This window comes from Dipodomys merriami, unplaced genomic scaffold (genome assembly GCF_024711535.1).
Source record: "Dipodomys merriami isolate MVZ:Mamm:240054 unplaced genomic scaffold, mDipMer1.0.p SCAF_122, whole genome shotgun sequence".
NCBI classification, from domain to species: domain Eukaryota; kingdom Metazoa; phylum Chordata; class Mammalia; order Rodentia; family Heteromyidae; genus Dipodomys; species Dipodomys merriami.
Window position 1 is genome coordinate 1094680 of NW_027202516.1, and position 20704 is coordinate 1115383.

Genomic DNA, 20704 nt, shown 5'->3' on the forward strand with positions numbered 1-20704 from the left:
CCCAAAAACTCCTTACTCCACCCCACCCCATCCCTCCCAAACTCCAATTAACCCACTCCCCAAAAATCCCTCCTTACTCCACCGTACCCCCATCCCCCAAAACTTCAGTTACCCCACCCTCCAAAAAGAACCATGTTTTGTTTTGTTTTTTCTTGGCGAGCAATTCTGCGGCTTGCTTTCAGCACCAGAGAGCTGTCCTTTAGCTTTGTGCTCAAGGCTGGCACTCTGCACTTGTGCTGTAGCTCTGCTTCTGTCTTTTTGCTGGCTAGTAGGAATCTCAAGGACTTTCCTGCCCTGGCTGACTTCCAGCCATGATCCTCAGATCTCAGCCTTCTGAGTAGCTAGCATGACAGGCGTAGACACAGGTGCCTGGCCATAGCAAATTCTCCGTCACATGTCCTTGAGGGCTGATGCCTCTCACATCGTGATTTCCCCTGACTTCTGTCTCCCCTCTCCACATCTGGGTCTCCTGAGCCTAGCATTACCCCATGGTCTGTGATTCTGCCCGCCCCTCTGCCCCTCTGCCCCACGGTCTGTGTTTCCACCCGCCCCTCTGTGCTGGTTGCATTTCACCTTCCTTCCATGTCTGTGTGTGGTTCTCAGCACTGTGCGATGCACAGGGGCCTCAGAGAATAACTGAGACCCAAATAAAAGCAAGGTGAGGAAGTGGCACTGTGGCTCGAGTGGTACAGCGCTAGCCTTGAGCCTAGAGAGGTTCAGGGACAGTGCCCAGGCCCTGAGTTTAGTCCCACAACTGGCAAAAATAATAAAATACAAGGAAGATAATGGCCAATGGCTACATGGATTCTGGTACCCTGTTCCAGATGCTAAAAAGTGACTTTTTAAAAATCCATGTGCACTATATCACGATGATTTCATCCAGAATAACTTATTTCACATTTTGTTTATGTTCCAATTCTCTGGGGACACACTGGCTGTTAAGATTTACCTCCTCAAAGATGGCTTTTAGAGTAAGTCAGATGGCTTTCAAACCTATGACCTCCTCTGCAGCTTGGTAATAGTTGGCATTGTACCAGGAAATTTGTGTGTATCCTTTGTGCCTCCAGAAATTGTGTCCTGCTTCGGGAAGTGAGGAGAGTAGAGACCAGGGATTAATGAAAGGTGCTAAACATAGACCTGTGAGGAGATGAGCAGGGAAAGGGGAGGATTACCTGCAGAGGTCCGAGGGAATGAAAGCTGTTTCCGTGCTACGTTTGCACTCAGAGCAATCTTTTCCCCTCTTGAGCTGCTGGAAGAATTCCGCGGTGGGGGGCGTGGCATCTGTATTCCTGGGGTGTGGGCGTGGCATTGGTGTATTCCCGGGCTGGGGGCGTGGCATCTGTATTCCTGGGATGGGGGCGTGGCATCTGTATTCCGGGGGTGTGGGCGTGGCATCGGTGTATTCCCGGGTTGGGGGCGTGGCATCTGTGTATTCCAGGGTGGGGGGCGTGACATCTGTGTATTCCTGGGCTGGGGGCGTGGCATGTGTGTATTCCTGGGCTGGGGGGCGTGGCATCTGTATTCCGGGGTGTGGGCGTGGCATCTGTGTATTCCTGGGGTGGGGGCGTGGCATCTGTATTCCTGGGCTGGGGGCGTGGCACTGTGTGTATTCCTGGGGTGGGGGCGTGGCATCGGTGTATTCCTGAGGTTGAGGGCGTGGCATCTGTGTATTCCGGGGTGGGGGCGTGGCATCTGTGTATTCCGGGGTGGGGGCGTGGCATCTGTGTGTTCCTGGGGTGGGGGCGTGGCATCTGTGTATTCCTGGGGTGGGGGCGTGGCATCGGTGTATTCCTGAGGTTGAGGGCGTGGCATCTGTGTATTCCCGGGGTGGGGGCGTGGCATCTGTGTATTCCTGGGGTGGGGGGCGTGGCATCTGTGTATTCCTGGGGTGGGGGGCGTGGCATCTATGTATTCCTGGGCTGGGGGCGTGGCATCTGTGTATCCCGGGGTGTGGGCGTGGCATCTGTGTGTTCCTGGGGTGTGGGCGTGGCATCTGTGTATTCCTGGGCTGGGGGCGTGGCATCTGTGTATTCCTGGGGTGGGGGCGTGGCATCTGTGTGTTCCTGGGATGGGGGCGTGGCATCTATTCCGGGGTGGGGGCGTGGCATTTGTATTCCTGGGGTGGGGGTGTGTGGCATCTGTGTATTCCTGGGATGGGGGTGTGGCATCCCTGTATTCCTGGGGTGGGGGTGTGGCATCTGTGTATTCCTGGGGTGGGGGGCGTGGCATGTGTGTATTCCTAGGGTGGGGGCGTGGCATCGGTGTATTCCTGGGGTGGGGGGCGTGGCATCTGTGTATTCCTGGGGTGGGGGCGTGGCATCTGTGTTCCTGGGATGGGGGCGTGGCATCTGTATTCCTGGGGTGGGGGCGTGGCATCTGTGTATTCCTAGGGTGGGGGCGTGGCATCGGTGTATTCCTGGGATGGGGCGTGGCATCTGTATTCCGGGGTGGGGGGCGTGGCATTCGTGTATTCCTGGGGTGGGGGGCGTGGCATCTATGTATTCCTGGGGTGGGGGCGTGGCATCTGTGTATTCCTGGGGTGGGGGGCGTGGCATCTGTGTGTGTTCCCATTGGGGGAGCATGGCACTTCTGGGAATCATTTGAGCCACCAGCATTATGCCGTGGGAGGCAGGGAGTTGTTCTGTGGCAAGAGGAGCAGGGTGGAAGCCAGTGGAAGCTAGAAATCTATTTTTGTGTGTGTGACCAATGGACCTAGCATTATCTTCAGCTGTCCAGGAAGGTACCCAAGTAGGTTATTCTTAATTCCAATGGAGAAAATCGAACACTAAAGTAGCGAATTCAGCATAATATAGAATATTATGGTCATCCTTCTGCCATATCAGATTAAGGAGATGCTTTTCTAAAGAGAACTTTTTTTTGGGGGGGAGAGGGGGGCTTGGTTGTAGGGCCTGAACTCTGGGCCTGGGCGCTGTCCCTCAGCTCTTCAGTTCAAGGCTAGCGCTCTACCACTTGAGCCACAGCGCCACTTCCGGCTTTTTTCTTTTTGCTTATGTGGTGCTGAGGAATTGAACTCAGGGCCTTAGGCATGCAAGGCAAGCGCTCTACCACTGAGCCACCTTCGCAGCCCTAAAGAGAGCTTTTGTAATGTGAGCTTTTCTTTAATTCATGTGTAGAACTTGGCCTCCCCTCCCCCAGCTTGCTTCTGTTTCCCACATTGGTATTAAAATACGTTGGACATATTTTTAACCAGAAAAATGGGTAAGCAGAGTTGATGGCATCTTTGTTGTGCCAAAAAATAACCTCTCCTTGAAGCCTGCTTGCTGTTTTTTGTTGTTGTTGTTGTTGGTGGTGGTGGTGGTCATGGGGCTTGAACTCTGGGCCTGAGCGCTGTCCCTCAACTCTTCAGCTCAAGGTGAGCACTCTATCTCTTGAGCCACAGCGCCACTTCAGGTTTTCTAGTGGTTTATTGGAGATAACAGTTTCATGGACTTTCCTGCCTGGGCTGGCTTTGAACTGCAATCCTCAGATCTCAGCCTCCTGAGTAGCTAGGATTACAGGCGTGAGCCACCAGCACCCGGCTGCCATTTGGTTTTGCATGCGAGGTTATTAGGAACATTTCATAATCCACAGATAGGATGAGGTGAGCTGCCTTCCCAGGGTTCTTGTGACTAAGTTCACATGAGCACAGTTGACTATGTATTTCCAGTGCCCAAAAGTCTAGTTCTCTAGATAGGGTTAATCTATTGCCTGGTTAAAGTTTCTTCCACCCTAAAAGAGTATGAGCGGAAACCTAAGACAATCACATTGAGAAGAAACCCTCATCAGTTGTGTCCAAGTGATAGCCTCTTCTGTAACTTGGAGGGTGGGCCGGCCGTGTGTGTGTGAGTATGTGTGGTTGCATGGATTACATGCATATGTTTGTGTTAGTTTTGTCCCCGTAACAAGCAACTTAAAGGGAGGAAAGACTTGTTTTTTTTCATCGTCTAGCTGGGGGGAGATGGGGGGGCGGCTCCCCTGCTCGGGCGAGGCTGGGCAGGGTATCATGGCAGCAGCGGTGGGGTTCCAGTTTTACCACACCGGGGCCAGGCACTGCCCATGGCCTACTTCCTCCAGCGAGGCCCTGCTCCGGGCACCCACCATGTCACCTCGTCACTGGGGATTAGCCAAGGCATTAGTCACCAGTGTGGTCAGATCACCCCTGATCCCATCGGCTGCTGGCCGGTGATTAGATTCGCCATCTGGGTCCAAGCCTTCCACTTGAAAGCCTTCTGGGGTCACCTCACAGTCAAACCACCACACACAGGAGCATAGATCGGGGAAGCGTGTGAGCTCTGCCCCATCCAGCACCCCTGTGGTTCGGAAACGCCCCGGCCACGACGGAAGCATGTTCACATGTGTCGTGTTGATTTCATCGTGTGAACTTGGCCAGGCCACGGCGTGCCCACATGGCTGCTGTGGGTATCCGCGCGGCTGCATTTGGATGATTTTAAGATTTAAATTGATGGACTTGCAAAACAGATTTCCCTCCCTCATGTGGGTAGATCTCATCCCATCTGTTGAAGGCCTGAATAGAAACAGAAGGCTGACCACTCTTTTCTTCTGCCAGCAAGTAAGAATTCTCCACCTGGCTGCATTAAGATTTCAGTTGCATTTCAAAGGCTTAAAAATGAACAGAAAAGCCAGACGTGGTAGTTCACACCTGTTATTTCAGCCACTCTACAGATAGAGACAGAATCACAGTTCCAGGCCCTCCTGGGAAAAGTTAGTGTAAGATCACATATTAGGAAAACAAATTAAAAAGGAACAGAACTAGGAGTATGGCTCAAGTAGTAGAGTGAGTTCCTAGCAAGTGAAAGAGTCCAAATTTAATTCCCAGTGCTGGGAAACAAAGAAAGAAAGGAATGAAAAAGAAAGAAAGAAAGGAAGAAAGAAAGCAAGAAAGGAAGAAAGAAAGCAAGAAAGAAATAAAGAGAGAAAAGAAGGAAGGGAGGGAGGGAGAAAGAGGAAAGAAAAGGAAAGGGATAGAAGATACAGGAGTTTAAACATTTCAAAATGTAATTGTGAGAAATTTTCTAGGAGACACCAAAAACTTTAGAAGTGAAAAAAAAAGATGATGGACGGTTTTGAACAAAAGAATTCTAAATTTATGTACATTGGAGTAAAGACATTGCAAATAAGATAAATGCTTGCTGCATATATTGCATCTAATTTTACTCCTATTTTAAAAACTCCCAAAATGTACGCCAACTGTAGAAAACAAGCAGGCATAGGAGCGGATTATTCAGGGATGTAAACCTGATTGGGTTGTATGGGGTGGCGCAAGCCTAGCTCCTTGGAAGGTGGGGGCTGGGAGATGGAGGACTGAGGCCAGCCTGGGCATGAACATTCTAGAGTCTCCATCTCAGTCAGTGGCTGGGCCTGGGTCACATGCTTGTCACCCTCAGCTTCAGGAGAAGCACCCTGGCTCATGCCTGACTGGAAAGCACAAGTAGAGGATTTCAGTCTGGGCCCCTAGGTATAAAAGCCTGACCTTTTCATAAAAGACTTGGAAAGACTACATTAAGGGAGGAAAGCCAGACGCCCAAAGAAACAGAGGTCTCATGGTGTCCCTTACTTGCAAAAAGTAGTACGTCTAGGATGATTGTACCAGACAAGCAAAAAGGTCAGGAGCTATAAGATGATGCGAAGCGAACTGAACCTCAAGAAAGGGACACAAGAGGTTTTTTCTTTGTTGCTGTTTTTTTAATGTACTTATAATGTACTCTGATTTTTCGTGTCTTTTGTATGTTCCTCCCCCACGGTATAACCCCTGCTTTCACTGTATTTGATTCCAGTGCTCTACATCTTGTATATACATTTTTCTATTTGGGGAGGGGAAGGGAAATAACAAAATGCTGAAACAAGGATACGGGATGATCCATTGTAGCAATGAGCTGTACAAGACACTATGTTGAGAATGAACTTTACAACTTTGATGGGGGAGGGAGGGAGGAGTTGGGGAGGTGGAGAGGGAAGGGATGATAGGGGAAAACAAAAGAGGGGTAACAATGCTGGATAGGGAATGAACTCATTACCTTACTCATGTTACTGTAACCCCTTTGTACAGTATCTTTACGATAAAAAATATTAAAAAATTAAGCTATAAAAAAGCATGACCATTTCAGAAATAGCCAGCACAAAAAGTCTGGTGGAGTGGCTGGAGTGGTTAGAGCACCTGCTTAGCAAACTTGGGGCCCTGAGTTCAGACCATAGCATGCCACTAAAAAAATTTTTTCATATACATATAGAACACTTTTTAACCTTACTAGTAATCATTTGCAAATTTGGACTAGTTTTTTTCCTCATCAGATTGTTATTAAATGAAAAGAATTACAACTCTCCAGTGTCGCTGAAGATAGGTTTAAATGGACACTTTCGGGCTGGGAAGGTGGCTCAGTGGTAGAGCGCCTCCCTTGCATGCCTGAGGCCCTGAGTTCGATTCCTCAGCACCACATAAACAAAAAAGAAAAAAGCTGGAAGTAGCGCTGTGGCTCAAGTGGTAGAGTGCTAGCCTTGAGCTGAAGAGCTGAGGGACAGTGCCCAGGCCCAGAGTTCAAGCCCCACGACCGACCAAAAAAAAAAAAAAAAAGAATTTACATCTGAAATATTATCTGCATTTTTGTTTAAAAAAACCATGTATTTTATCGAATTATTATTTTTTTCTGATCAAGCTGCCAATTTTTATTTTTCACACAGGTGTATTTATATGCTTAGAATTTGAATTATTTTTATATTTATTATAATTATGACTATCTCTTAGAATAGGAAAAATGAAGATGAGGGAATTTTGAGATAGCTTTGGCATGTGTGTGGAGATCAAAGCAGGACCATCCATGCTCACATCTAGGGTGGGTACTGCAGTCATTGTTGGACTTTAGCTTTTGATTTATGTTTTCAGAACATTTCAGACAAGAAGATCTTTAAAAAGCCAAAAAAAAAAAAAAAAAAAAAGAAAGAAAATGAAAACACAGAGCCAGGCTCTGGTGCCTCATACCTGTAATTCTAGTTACAAAGGAAGCTGAGCCATGAGGATTGTGGTAGGAAAGTCCATGAGTGGCGCTGTGGCGTAAGTGGTAGAGTGCTCACCTTTCGCACAAAAGCTCAGGGACAGTGCCAGGCCCTGAGTTCAAGCCTCAGGACCACAGGACAAAGTAGTCAAAACAGAACATGGAGAATCTACTAAGCGTAAGTAGACGGGATGAAGGACGTAAAGATGGAAAAGGGCTTTCTACTCATGAAGACATTTTCTATGTCAGCCTGAAAAATGCTATAAAAAAAGACGCACTGAAACGATCTCCACGTAAGCCAGTCCACTGGAGACGACCGCGGGAATCATGTGATGAGTTGAAAGGCTGCCGCACTCTTGGAGCAAGGCAGGCAGCGACTGTCCCCAGCTCCCCATCCCGAGCTGGGGCTGAGCCCTGACTGGGTGACTCAGCCCCGCTCACGGCTGAGCCCTGACTGGGTGACTCAGCCCCGCTCACAGCCACACGCCTCAGCTCCGCTCCGCCTGGCCCTGCTGGCTCCCTTCTTATTTCTTTACTCACTGTAATGACCAGAAGCTCTTAGATCATTCTGCCCTCATCGTTTCTTCCCCCTTCTTGCTGAGAAGTGTGCTTCCAGGGTAAGCAATTTTGAGAAAGGCTTGTGCTGCCAGAAAAGCATTTAAAACTTGAATGCAGACCAAATGTGCACTCAGCCCCTTTCCAGGGGCAAAGGGTTGGCGAGGAGGCGGGCAGGAGGGGTCAGTGGTCAGTCCCCACCCCCAGCTCCGGGCGGGGTCAGTGGTCAGTCCCCACCCCCAGCTCCGGGCGGGGTCAGTGGTCAGTCCCCACCCCCAGCTCTGGGCGGGGTCAGTGGTCAGTCCCCACCCCCAGCTCTGGGCGGGGTCAGTGGTCAGTCCCCACCCCCAGCTCTGGGCGGGGTCAGTGGTCAGTCCCCACCCCCAGCTCCGGGCGGGGTCAGTGGTCAGTCCCCACCCCCAGCTCCGGGCGGGGTCAGTGGTCAGTCCCCACCCCCAGCTCCGGGCGGGGTCAGTGGTCAGTCCCCACCCCCAGCTCTGGGCGGGGTCAGTGGTCAGTCCCCACCCCCAGCTCCGGGCGGGGTCAGTGGTCAGTCCCCACCCCCCAGCTCCGGGCGGGGTCAGTGGTCAGTCCCCACCCCCCAGCTCCGGGCGAGCTCCATGGAGGAGTACATGCTTCCCAGACATTTTTGGGAATGTGTCCTTGCTTCCTCAGAAGCAAGGGCTGATTGGGGGGCCTGGAAGCACCCCTCCTTTGGCTCTTGCCCCATGTCTGGGCCTCGGGAAATGCTAAGACTTTACTTTTCTGCTTGAGTACCATGGCTTGCTTTAGGGGCTTGAAATCCAGCTCTGAGCTCCAGTCCAAAGTCGGAGTAGCTTTTATACCTTTGCACCATGGCAGAGGTATCCACGTGTTCAAAATATTCAACAGTCATGTCGGCGGCCCGTGGCTCACCCCTGTTACCCTAGCTACTCAGGAAGCTAAGATCTGAGGATCCAGGTTCTAAGCCGACCTGGGCAGGAAAGCCCCAGAGGCGCTACATAGCTGGAAGTGGAGCTGTGGCTCAAGAGGTAGAGCGTTAGCTTTGAGGATAAAAGGTATGGGACCCCCCACCCTGCCCAGACCCTGTGTTCGAGCTCAGCACCAGCACATGCACACACAAAATTAACCGTCAGCAGCAAGCGGGCACCAGTCATGAAGCGCCAGGACTTGCGCTGGGACTTCGTGGTGATGTGCTGCAGAGGCACACACTTCTCTTCTGTCCTCTTCCTCTCTCCCAGCCCCCCCCCCCACCCCGCCTTCCCAGTGGCTGCGGGGGGCACCGTCCCGTCCGTCCTGTCCCGTCCTGTTAGCTGCAAGGCCTGCTGCTTTCCTCCCTGCACGCGACCTCCCGCCAGCCTCTGCCCAGGTGCCGGCCTCCGCGGAGTGACCGTTCACTTCTCAGATCTGCCGTTGGGCAGCGCTCCACGAGACACACTTCCTGACTTCATGCTCTCCTTGCTTCTTGTCTGGAAAGGAGTGCTTTCTCAGCCTTGGATATTTTAGATATGTGACTTTCTATTTGTGGATGTAGCAGCTAGAGACACTGTCTGCAAGCTGGCGAATCAGGGAAGGCTCCCGGCAGGCAGGCCGCCTGTGCTCACGCTGAAGTTGGCCGCTCCAGACGGTCGCCCGCCGTCAGGGAGGCTGTGCTAGCCACAGAGCCTGCACGCCTGAGAGGAGCTGGGGCTGCTGTCAGAGGAGATGGCGGAGACTGGCGGCTGCTCCTGTGCGCGGGCAGCCTTCCTCCCTCCCCCTGGCCTCCCTCCTCCTGCCTCCTCCTGGCCTCCTTAGAGCCACGTGGTCTTTCAGCTTCCCTCAAGAGTCCTTGCCTTAGTTGGGTGCTGGTGGCTCACGCCTGTCACCCTAGCTACTCAGGAGGCTGAGATCTGAGGATCAAGGTTCAAAGCCAGCCCAGGCAGGAATGTCCGTGAGACTCTTATCTTCAATAAACCACCAGAAAACTGGAAGTGGTGCTGTGGTTCAAGCGGTAGAGCGCTCGCCTTGAGCTTAAGAGCTGAGGGACAGCGCCCAGCCCAGAGTTCAGGCCCCACTGTTCAGACCGCCAGCCTGTTCCTGCCTCACAGCCATCTGTTGTGGACTTGGGGCTGGTGTTTATCCCTGCCTCCATCTTTCTCTTTGATCTCAACCTCCCCTCTCCCCCAGTGCCTCTGTTTTCTTGTTTGGTTTGTCTGTGTAGCCCAGGCTGGCCTCACACTTAGAATCCTCCTGCCTCAGCCTCCTGAGTACTAGAATTATAGGTGTGTACAATTCCTAGGTGTTAGATTAATAGACTTTTGCCAGAGAGCATCGCAGACATCCAGGTACAGAGAACAAAGAAAGGTTTACTTCCAGCAAAGGGGCCGGCAAGACCCCTTCTCACAAGGGAGAGTGAGAAGAAGCGCCGGCCATTGTCTGAGGGGACCTGTATAACCTACTGAGGCTAGGAGGGGCTGGAAGGGGCTGAAGGCGGAGACCCCGGCGTGGACGTGTGGGCCAGGGGCTTCATCATGGTGGACTAGGATTGATGGCTGCTGCCCAAGTAGTAAAGGGCCCTGCAGCTGCCCAGACCTGAAGGTCACTGTAAGGGGCTCTTGTTGCCTTCTACGGTGGTAGCTGCCCAGAGGAATGACATCCCAAGGTAAAGGGGGCTGGAGGCTGAATACTTACCGCCTTTACTACGTGGACCAGTGCTGCCTAGGAAGGGAGCGTGCTGAGCTGTGGAAGGGGAAGGAGCGTGCTACGCAATGGGAAGGGAGCTCACTGGGCTGACATTAGGTTACTAGAATTATAGCCTAGTACTAGAATTGTAGGTGTGTACAATGCCTAGGTTACTAGAATTATAGCCTAGTTCTAGGATTGTAGGTGTGTACAATGCCTAGATTATTAGAATTATAGCCTAGTACTAGGATTGTAGGTGTGTACAATGCCTAGGTTATTAGAATTATAGCCTAGTTCTAGAATTGTAGGTGAGTACAATGCCTAGGTTATTAGAATTATAGCCTAGTTCTAGGATTGTAGGTGTGTACAATGCCTAGATTATTAGAATTATAGCCTAGTACTAGAATTGTAGGTGAGTACAATGCCTAGGTTACTAGATTTGTAGCCTAGTTCTAGAATTGTAGGTGAGTACAATGCCTCGGTTACTAGAATTGTAGCCTAGTTCTAGAATTGTAGGTGTGTACAATGCCTAGGTTACTAGAATTATAGCCTAGTTCTAGGATTGTAGGTGTGTACAATGCCTAGGTTACTAGAATTATAGCCTAGTTCTAGGATTGTAGGTGAGTACAATGCCTAGGTTATTAGAATTATAGCCTAGTTCTAGAATTGTAGGTGAGTATAATGCCTAGGTTATTAGAATTATAGCCTAGTTCTAGGATTGTAGGTGTGTATAATGCCTAGATTATTAGAATTATAGCCTAGTACTAGAATTGTAGGTGAGTACAATGCCTAGGTTACTTGATTTGTAGCCTAGTTCTAGAATTGTAGGTGAGTACAATGCCTCGGTTACTAGAATTGTAGCCTAGTTCTGTAGAGGGTACAGTGCCTCCTCCTGTGTGCTGATGGATGTGTGCAGTGACCGGCTCTGGAAATGGCACTATGACCACAAGTCATGCCCTAGCCTTCTAGTTGCAGAGTAAGGGGCCTCTGAGATCTTTCTTTCTTTCTTTCTTTCTTTCTTTCTTTCTTTCTTTCTTTCTTTCTTTCTTTCTTTCTTTCTTTCTTTCTTTCTTTCTTTCTTTCTTTCTTTTTTTGGTTGGTCATGAAGCTTGAACTCAGGGCCTGGGCACTGCCCAGCTCTTTTTACTCAAGGCGAGCGCTCTACCACATTGAAGCACAGCTCTGCTTCCGGTTTTCTGGTGGTTCATTGGAGATAAGAGTTTCACAGGGACTTTTCTGCCTGGGTTGGCTTTGAACCATGATCCTCAGATTTCAGCCTCCTGAGTAGCTAGGATTTGGGGAGTGAGACACCAGCGCCCAGCTCTCAGATGATTCTTGAAGTGCAGTTTGTTTGCAGAAAGCCCTTTCCTAATTTACCTTATTACCAGCCACTGAGTCCACAAACAGAGGTCCTCTCCTGCGATGACAGCTGAGCCCTGTCATCCAGTGTGGAGTGGCTGTGTTACTGAAATGAGACTTTGTGATTGTCTCTCGTCAGTTTGTAGGGACATGGAGCTTGCTGGGCGTGGCCTGGGAGTGAACACACTGGAGAGTGAGGAACAGGTTATGTTGTGGTGCTTGTGCGGGAGGCCCCACAGAACCATGGGAAGTTCAGAGGGGGCTGGGGTCCCTTCTCCCCTGACTCAGGGTGAGGGCTGCCCTGAGGGGAGGGAGCTGGAGCTGGGGGGGGGGAATCCAGGCCTGGCCCAGGAAGGGATCTGGGGGAAGGGGCAGCATCCAGAGAACCACTCTGGTCTCAGATGACAGGTGGTGTCATTCCTTCCTTGCTTTTTAACTATAAATACAAATAAATAATGGTTTCATACTGAGTTTTTTACCTATGATTCATTTTAATAAACGCCTAGAGTTGATTCAGTCGGAGCAAACAGCACCGACTCATCCACAGGGCAGCCTCTCGGCGTGAGGCTCACCCACTGTCTCCGGTGGTTGGTGGCTTCATCTCCAAAATGCAGCACCGACGGGAGGCGCAAACTGCTGTGCCGAACACCAGGGTGGCAGAACACTAGCTTTTCCTTGGCGCTCAACACTAGCTTTTCCTTGGCGCTCCCTCCGTCTAACTGCAAACAATGCCGGGGAACAGTCTTCGCCTCCATTAGGAAAGCAACACAAACATCTATGTGTTTGGCGAAACAACGTAACAGATGCTGTTTAATCTGCTGATAGAACTACAAACAGATGGAGAAGACATGGCTGCTGGTGGGATTTAGACTGACCTTTAATATATTTTTATTGTTATTGTAAAGGTGACGTAGAGAGGCGTTACCCTTACATAAGTCAGGTAAAGAGTGAATTTACTTTACCCTCAACTCTCTCCCAGGTTTCCCCTCCCAGCCCCCACCCACAAGTTGCAGAGTTCATCTTCTGCATGGTAGACCTTCTACTTCGCAAGCTTGGTGGCAGGTGCAGAGCGCAGGTGCGCAGACCCCACCCCAGCTCACCGTCATTTCTTGGTTTTAGTGGAGGCAGAGTGCTCGGGCCCGCCGAGATCCTGCCACGGAGGCCTCGGCCACATTTCCCTTTGAAGGGCCAAATTGTATTTTGACTTTGCAGGCCAACCGTCTCTTGTAGCTGCGCTCCGTTGATGGCGGGTGAGCTGTACAGGGCTCAGGTGGGCCGGCTATGTTCCAGTGATACCTGCAAAAGCAAACGGCGGGGCAGATGTGGCCGGGGAGGGGACCGGGGGGGCGCCATCTTATGACCTGAGGTGGAGACCCCGCCAGCGGCCAGTTCCCGCTCTAGAGCAGGTGGTTACCGAGTGCGGGCGAGCATCTAACTCTTGTCTGTGAGATGGACACTGGAATGATCTGGCACCCAGAGAGGTGGGGAGTTCAGCCCCTCCACCCTCGACTCCCCGACACCATCAGGAGGACTGCGGGCCTGGAGCGGGGCCTGACCGCCAGGATGTCACTGCGGCTTCTCCCACGCCGAGGGCGGCCAGTCTGTGAGGGTGGGGAGGTGGCCCCTGTGGAGGCCCCCAGATCCAGTCACGAAGAGGAAAACCCCTGCAGGAAAGCGCACGGAGGTTGTGAGCGTGGAGATTGACGGGTGGCCGTGTCCCCGAGCTCGCTGCATACAGAGACATCGGGGAAGCAGCCTGTGTGGAGGCCGGGCGTGCGGGAGAGCCTCGCTGCCCTCCGTGCTGAGACCTGAGGCTCGCGTGACCATCACAGCGGGGAACATGCAGCAGGGAGTTCTCACCGCACACCCTGTGTGCCATCGTGGGTGCTGTGTCCCAGGGCCTTCAGAAATCAGGAGAGAGAAATGCCACGTGTGTTAGCAACACGTCTTTCCAAACGTGAAATGGCTTGCACTGCAGAGAAATCCTGCAGATGAAGGAACATGGGGACAGCAGCGACCCCATGCCTGCTCACACGCAGTGCCACTCACACACGCAGCGCCACGCGCACATGCAGCGCCACGCACACATGCAGTGCCACGCATACACGCAGTGCCACACACGCAACGCCACTCACACACGCAGCGCCACGCACACACGCAGCGCCACGTGCACATGCAGCGCCACTCACACACGCAGCGCCATGCACACACGCAGCGCCACTCACACACGCAGCGCCACGCACACACACAGCGCCACGCACACACGCAACGCCACGCATACACACAGCGCCACTCACACACGCAGCGCCACTCACACACGCAGCGCCACGCACACACACAACGCCACGCATACACACAGCGCCACTCACACGCAGCGCCACGCACACATGCAACGCCACGCATACACACAGTGCCACTCACACACGCAGCGCCACGCACACACGCAGCGCCACGCATACACACAGTGCCACTCACACACACAGCGCCACGCACACATGCAACGCCACGCATACACACAGTGCCACTCACACACGCAGCGCCACGCACACACGCAACGCCACGCATACACACAGTGCCACTCACACATGCAGCGCCACGCACACACGCAACGCCACCCATACACACAGCGCCACTCACACACAGTGCCACACACACACAGTGCCACGCACACACGCAGTGCCACTCACAGGGAGACAGCTGTGTCCGTTCACATTTCCCCCAGGCACATGCACAAACTCTCAGTGGACAGAAACACTGTGCGTGCTCGCGGTGTGGGCAAGTCTTTAGTTCCTCCAGGAGAAACAAGAGCAAAACCCCTGTGTATGCAAGCAGTGTGGCAGGTGAGCTCCGGTCCCAGATCTGTAAGAACTCCCGTGGAGTCACAGCGGTAAGGAAGTGCTGTGCGAGCAGTGTGGAACGCCTCCGTCACCCTGTTCACGGTCTGGTCTTCACAAAGGAACTCACACAGGAGCAGTGTGGGAAAGCCTTTAGGGAGAATGGGAAGCCACTCAGCTCTGAGTGAAGATAAGGAGAGACTGCCTTCCCAGGAGCCCGTGGGGTGCTAGCGTCGATGCCCTCGGGGGTCTTGCTCTTAGTGTCCGTGTTCTCTTCTTGGAGACAGCCAGCCTTGCTGATACTCTTCGCTCCTTGCGGGGCTCCCTGCGGTGGAATGTAAGCTGCCTATTGGGCGTCCGTAATCCCAGCTCTTCCTCCGCGAGCCAGCAAGGCGGCACGAACCCTAAGGAATGAAAGTGTAAACGAACGTTTCCCGATGTGACCAGTAGCTACCTATTGGCTAGGCTGAACTGAGAGACCAGGACAGTTTCATGGGTGTGTGCTGGCTCTGGAGCTTAGACGCCCAGCCTTGCACTCTTACTTTGCCTTTTGCTCATGGCTGTCCCTCTGCCAGCTTTTTGCTTGTTAAAATCTCTTGGATTTGTCTGCCCAGGCTGGCTTCAAACCATGATTCTCATCCCTCAGCCTCTGTTGGGATTACAGGCGTGAACGGCACTGGCACCACCTCCAAGCCGTCTTTAACGGCACCGCTGAGAGCTGAGCATAGTGGCTCCTCCTTGACATTTTGTCTACTCAGGAGGCAGCAATTGGGAGGATCATGGTTCAAGGCCAGCCTGGGCAAAAAGGTTTCGAGTCTCCCCACCCCATCTCAACCAATAAAAAGCTGGGATGGCGTGTGCCCTGTGGTTCCCAGCTGTTCAGAAGGCACACACAGGAGCATCTAGGCATAAACGTAAGACCTATTTGAAGAATAACCCAAGCAAAAAAAGGCTGGGAGTGTGGCTCAGGTGATCGGGCATCTGCCTAGTCAGCTCAAGGGGCTGACTTCAAACTCTAGTACCACCAAAAGAAAAACGTCCCGAGAGGAGGCTCTGCCCGAGCCCTCGGGGTCTGTGTGCAGAACTGGTGTCCATCCCGTGATTCACCAAAGGTCTGGCAACTGCCACAGGCCAGCTGCTCTCGTGGTGGCGTGAGAACAGAACCACCCAGAACCTGGGCGGGCTGACCTCGGGACTCGGTTTACTTTGGTCTCAGGGCCTGGGGGGAGGGGCTGGTGTGCGGGCATTTTCAGTCTGACTGGATGAGCTGGGCCTGTGCTGGAGGCCTGCATGGCTAGGAGAACTCTCCAGTCCTCTGAGAGTGGCTAGAATGGCATGTCTGAGGCAACCGGTGAGCGCTAGAGCCCCGCTTTCCTGAGGGGGTCTGCAGGCAAGACCCACGCGGGCCGGTGGGACCGGACGGTGCCATGAACTCTGCCCCCTCTCCCTGGCCACTTCCGTCCCCACTTACCGTCTCGGTGCCCGGCCCCGCCTTGCCCATCAGTCCGAGTCCGGCTCCTCCAGCTGCCTGCACCAGGGGCCCCCAGAAGCCTCCCACCCCCGGCGGTGAGACCCCAGAGATGCGGGCATTGTTGAGTGTGAGAAGAACGCCAGTCTGCAGGGCACCCTGCCCCCCGCCCCCTCCATTCCCGTCCCCTTCCCCGTCTCTCATGGCTTCTCCATCCCCCCAGAGGGCAGCTCTGATCACACAGCCCCTGCTGAGACCCAGTAGAGGGCGGAGGGGTGGGGCTTCGCACGAGAGAAAACCAGACAACTTCACAAGGGCTTTGGTGCAGTTATTTCCCCCAGTCTTCGCATGTCTCTAACATCCGCAGTCTAAGCGTGGAGACTTCAGTTGGCCGGGGGCAGGTGCTGGGCATCCGTGCGCTGCAGAGCTGTTGAGCTGGCCGGGGGTGAGAGCATCCTGGTGCCTGTGTACGGAGACGTCACTCACCGGGAGGACACCTCCCCTGCCAGGGTGGCGGTCAGTGCAGATCCAAGGGGTCAGAGACAAGGCAGCGTAGAGCGGCAGCGATGGAAAGCGGTGGGGAACCAGCCCCCAGCCCCAGCCTACCGCTGGGTGTTGATGGAAACAATTGAGTGTCAGTCAACAGACAATGAAGAAAGAAAATATGGTACTTACCTACAGTGGGACACTAGCCTTCACAGAGAAAGGTGTCCTTATACATGCAGTACGAATGAGCCTGGGGGACTTCACACTAAGTGAGAGACTTAGTCGTGGGAACCCCAGCACTGCACAGCTCCCTTGGTAAATGCCTGCAGTGGTCACATTCAGGAACCTGACAGTAACATGGCTCCCACAGTCCGGGCCTCCGGGCCGGACAGGAGGTGGACGTGAGGCGTTGTTCATGCCAGATGAACACATTCTAGATAGCTTCTGTGCCACACCTTGCCTGCAGCTGGCAGGATTGCTCTGTGCGTAAGAAGGCGTGAGTTGGCTGGCGCCGGCGGCTCACACCTGTAATCCTAGCTACTCAGGGCCCTGAGGTCTGAGGATCGAGTTCCAAGCCAGCCCAGTCAGGAACGTCCTTGAGACTCTTTCCTCCAGTGGCTCAAGTAGTAGAGTGCTAGCCTTGAGCAAAAACGCTCAGAGACAGCGCCCAGGCCCTGAGTTCGAGTGTGCGTGCCCCCCCCCAATCTGTGGTCTCATGCTGTGATTCTCTCCTCTCTCTCACTTTCTGTCTCCCTTTTGAGAAATTATTCCTCAGAAGATGCTAATACAGTGAGAGGGCTAGACTCGGTAGAATTCCTGCCAGACAGATTTCTGTATGTTCCCTTCATCGCCTCGTGGCTGTAGGGCGTAGGTTCCTGGCAGGATGAGCTGTGTGGAGAGGAATGGATTTGTACTGATGCCAACTCTCATAAACATCTCTAAGAGCTATTAGCACCATCTACTGTCTGAAAATCACATTTCCTTTTGTTAGAAGTCAAGACTTAAAAAGAAAAAGATATTTAGGACAAGTGAAGATGCTAAGCCACAGGGCGGTGACCCGCACGGTGATGAAGGGTGGGAAGAAGGTGTGTCCAGGGATGCCACTGTGCTTGTAGTGTCTCTGGACTGGCGGCCGGTAATGCCGCGTCACAGGATCCAGAAGAAAGTGGCTTAGCAAACGTGGATGCACAGCTGCTTACACGCGTGCACAGCCCTGCGCCCCTCATGTGGACCATCTCCTTTAATGGACCGCGGTTCTGGAAAAGGGGAGAGGGGACCACACCAGCGCAGAGCAATGTCGTGGAGCCCAGGTCACGGAGCTGGGATTGGAGCCTGTAATCCTGGGTCTCTAGAGGAAAGAACTCTTCTCCTGTGATCAGGGCTGTGCATGAGTCTGTCTGCACCACACCCACTCCTGTGACTCAGTTTCCTTTTCATACCTGGCTACAATCAAGAATATAGTTGAGACTACCTTACTGTATTTAAGTATGTATTTTACTTACACCGGTCATACGCATAGCAATCTACCGGATCCTTAATAACACTATGTGCCAAGTCCTTTACGTACATCACTGCATGTATCTGTCACGGTGAGCATCTGCAGTAGGTACCATTGTTAGTCCCCATTTTACAGGTAAGGAAATAGGTACCCGGAGGAGCTCTCCTACCTTTGACTGGAGGCAGCCCCGCACCCAGGCAGTGTGGCTGCCTGTGTGTGCAGCACAGCCGTATGATGAGCAGGTGCTTTGAAGCAGCGCCATTGTATCGGCGGGGAGGGAGGTCCCGAGAAGCGAGAGGCAGCGGCTGGCAGAAACGTTGCTTTCCCGTGCTTAGCATCACAAATAATTCCGCTGGGCAGTCCTGGCAGACTATTGCTTCCTGGCACGCCTGTAGTAACAGCTTTTTACCTTTTTTATTCTGTCTTTTTAAGGGGGCTTTATGCATTTTTGTTGTTGTTGTTGGTTGTGGGGCTTGAACTCTGGGCCTGGGTGCTGTCCCTGTACTCCAGCTCAAGGCGAGCGCTCTACCACTTAAGCCACAGCGCCACTTCCAGTTTTCTAGTGATTTATTGGAGATAAGAGTCTCACGGACTTTCCTGCCTGGGCTGGCTTTGAACCACGATCCTCAGATCTCAGCCTCCTGAGTAGCTAGGATGACAGGCGTGAGCCACCAGCGCCCAGCTGCTTTATGCAATTTTTGCCACCAATTGTTGGCCTGCTGAGGGCTGTTGGTAATAATACAAATGACACAGATGTTGGTTGTGTATTGTTTATAAGAGAGGAATCTGTGTTCTTACCCAGGACAAACACTGTTCTCAGCGCAGCAGCAGGGAGCTAGAATACCATCACCAAACTTCATCCAGCCGGTGAGGGCCTTTGCCCAGCTGGAGAGCGCGTGACGCTGTGGCAGGTCGCGCCACCTAGCGGTTAGACGACACTGGGGCTCCCAGCGGTTCCTACACTTAACTTGCAGAAAATTACCCTCATCTGTGTGTGTGTGTGTGCGCGCGCCCGCACGTGTGTACGTGCACGCATGTGCTGGGTGGGGCGTGTGCAGCCTCCACGTCCACACAGCAGCCCAGGTGGCTTCTGGATCTGACGCGTTAGGTCCCAGCTGCTCCGCGCTCGGTTTCGCCCTCGGCCCCAGCTCCTTCTTGTCCTTGGCAGCTGCTGGGGGTGGGTGGGGGTGGTGGGGCTCCTCAGGACCGTTGTGGAGTTGAAGAGACCAGCTGAGCCTGCCCAGGGGGCGGGATGGAGCAGGCTCACGGAAGGCAGGAGCCTCCACGGTGGCAGATCTGTTTGCCTTCCCTCCTTGGCGGCTGCTGTGGACCTCGGTGCCGTGTCCGCTCCCTCGCTCCCGTGGTACAGCCTGGGCGCTGCTCCCTCGCTCCGCTCCCGTGGTGCAGCGCGGTGCCGGCCAGCCGATCGCCGGTCTCTGTGCCCGTGCCCCTCGAGCCACCCTCGGGCCCCTTCCTGTTCTTCTCCGGAAGCTGGTCTTCTCTCGGGATGCTCTTGCTGCACCCTTTGCTTTTTCTTTATTCCCTCTTTCTTTAAACACATCTTTCAAGATTCAGGGAGCTGAGACAGAGTCATGGAGGGGTGAGCTGGACCACAGCACATTGCATGCACGCGTGGAAATACTGCAGCAAGGGCCTTGTCTGATTAAGGCCTGCTACTAAGACCAGTGGATAGATGACTCGAGCCCTCCGGAAGCCCCTGCTCACCTCCTCGTCCCGCCCTGCCTGGCGTGCGCTCTCACCGGGCATCCCTGGTCACACTGCTCGCTGCCGTAGGGCTCTCGTCCGGTCATCTCTTGCGTGGTTTCCTCTGCCTGGAACACAGCGTGCAGCCATTCTTCAGGCACCTGCCACCGCTTACGGGGCCATTTGTTAATTCGTTCTCTGACACCTGAAGTGCGGAGGATACGCCTCCACCGGAGCTCAGGAAACTTGCTTAGTTCCTGGGTAAGCCGAGCTGCTCAGGATCTTCTCTATTGTCCAGGACTGCGTACACATTCCCACGTACACAGTGTGTCCCCACCAGAGCACAAGTACACACAATGAGCCATGTGTTGGTGGCTCACGCCTGTAATCCTGGCTATTCAGGGGGCTGGGGTCTGAGGATCCTGGTCAGAAGTCTGGGCAGGAGAGCCATGGCCTGTGGCTCACGGGGTTGAGCACTGGTCTTGAGGTGAACAAGCTAAGGGACAGCACCTAGGCCCCAAGTCCAAGCCCCGTTCTAGCACACACAGACGTCTCCCTAAGCAGAGCAGGGTGTAGACACCGGGTGTGCCGGGACGAGCCTGGATGCTCAGCTCTCACGTGCTCACTTTGGGGGTGAAGACGAGTTCGTGGAGCTTGGGGCTTTGGGAGCTGGTGGGGAGGCCTACCCCAGGCCGACGGGGCCCTCACCCACGTGTTCTGTGTCCTGACACAGGGGTTCAGAGCCAGCCCGCGCCACATCAGGAGAAGGGTTGCAGCGGCAGCCGCCGCCCGCCTGGAAGAAGTGAAGCCGGTGGTGGAAGCTCAGCACCAGAGTGAGCCGGAAGGCTCCGTGAGGAAGAGGAGGATCAAGAAGAGCAGCCGTGTGCAGCCGGAATTCTACCACTCGGTCCAGGGCGCGCCCACCCGCAGGCCCGTAAGTGGAGACCTACCCTTTGTGATTGCGTTCAAGTGGGGTTCGCGTTCTCTTCCTCTTCCTGTTTTCCCATCGCAGCATCTGGGTGTTCACGTGGCTTCCTCAGCAAGGAGCTGCGAGCGCTCGCTCCTTCCGAGAGGCCAGCTAGGGACTGTGGGCAGACCCATAGATAATGGTGGACCGGCCTCCTGGGCGCTG

The 20704-nt window shown here is 53.6% G+C and overlaps 1 protein-coding gene across 9 annotated transcripts in view; it reads left to right on the top strand.

The window, feature by feature from the left end:
* Positions 1 to 20704, top strand: part of Dst (dystonin) — a 311344-nt gene that overhangs the window by 15396 nt on the left and 275244 nt on the right. For all 9 annotated transcript variants that reach the window (XM_070017230.1, XM_070017235.1, XM_070017233.1 and 6 more), the window contains exon 3: positions 20306 to 20506. In XM_070017230.1, the coding sequence (XP_069873331.1) occupies positions 20306 to 20506 (201 nt within the window). The remainder of the gene's footprint in view (positions 1 to 20305; positions 20507 to 20704) is intronic.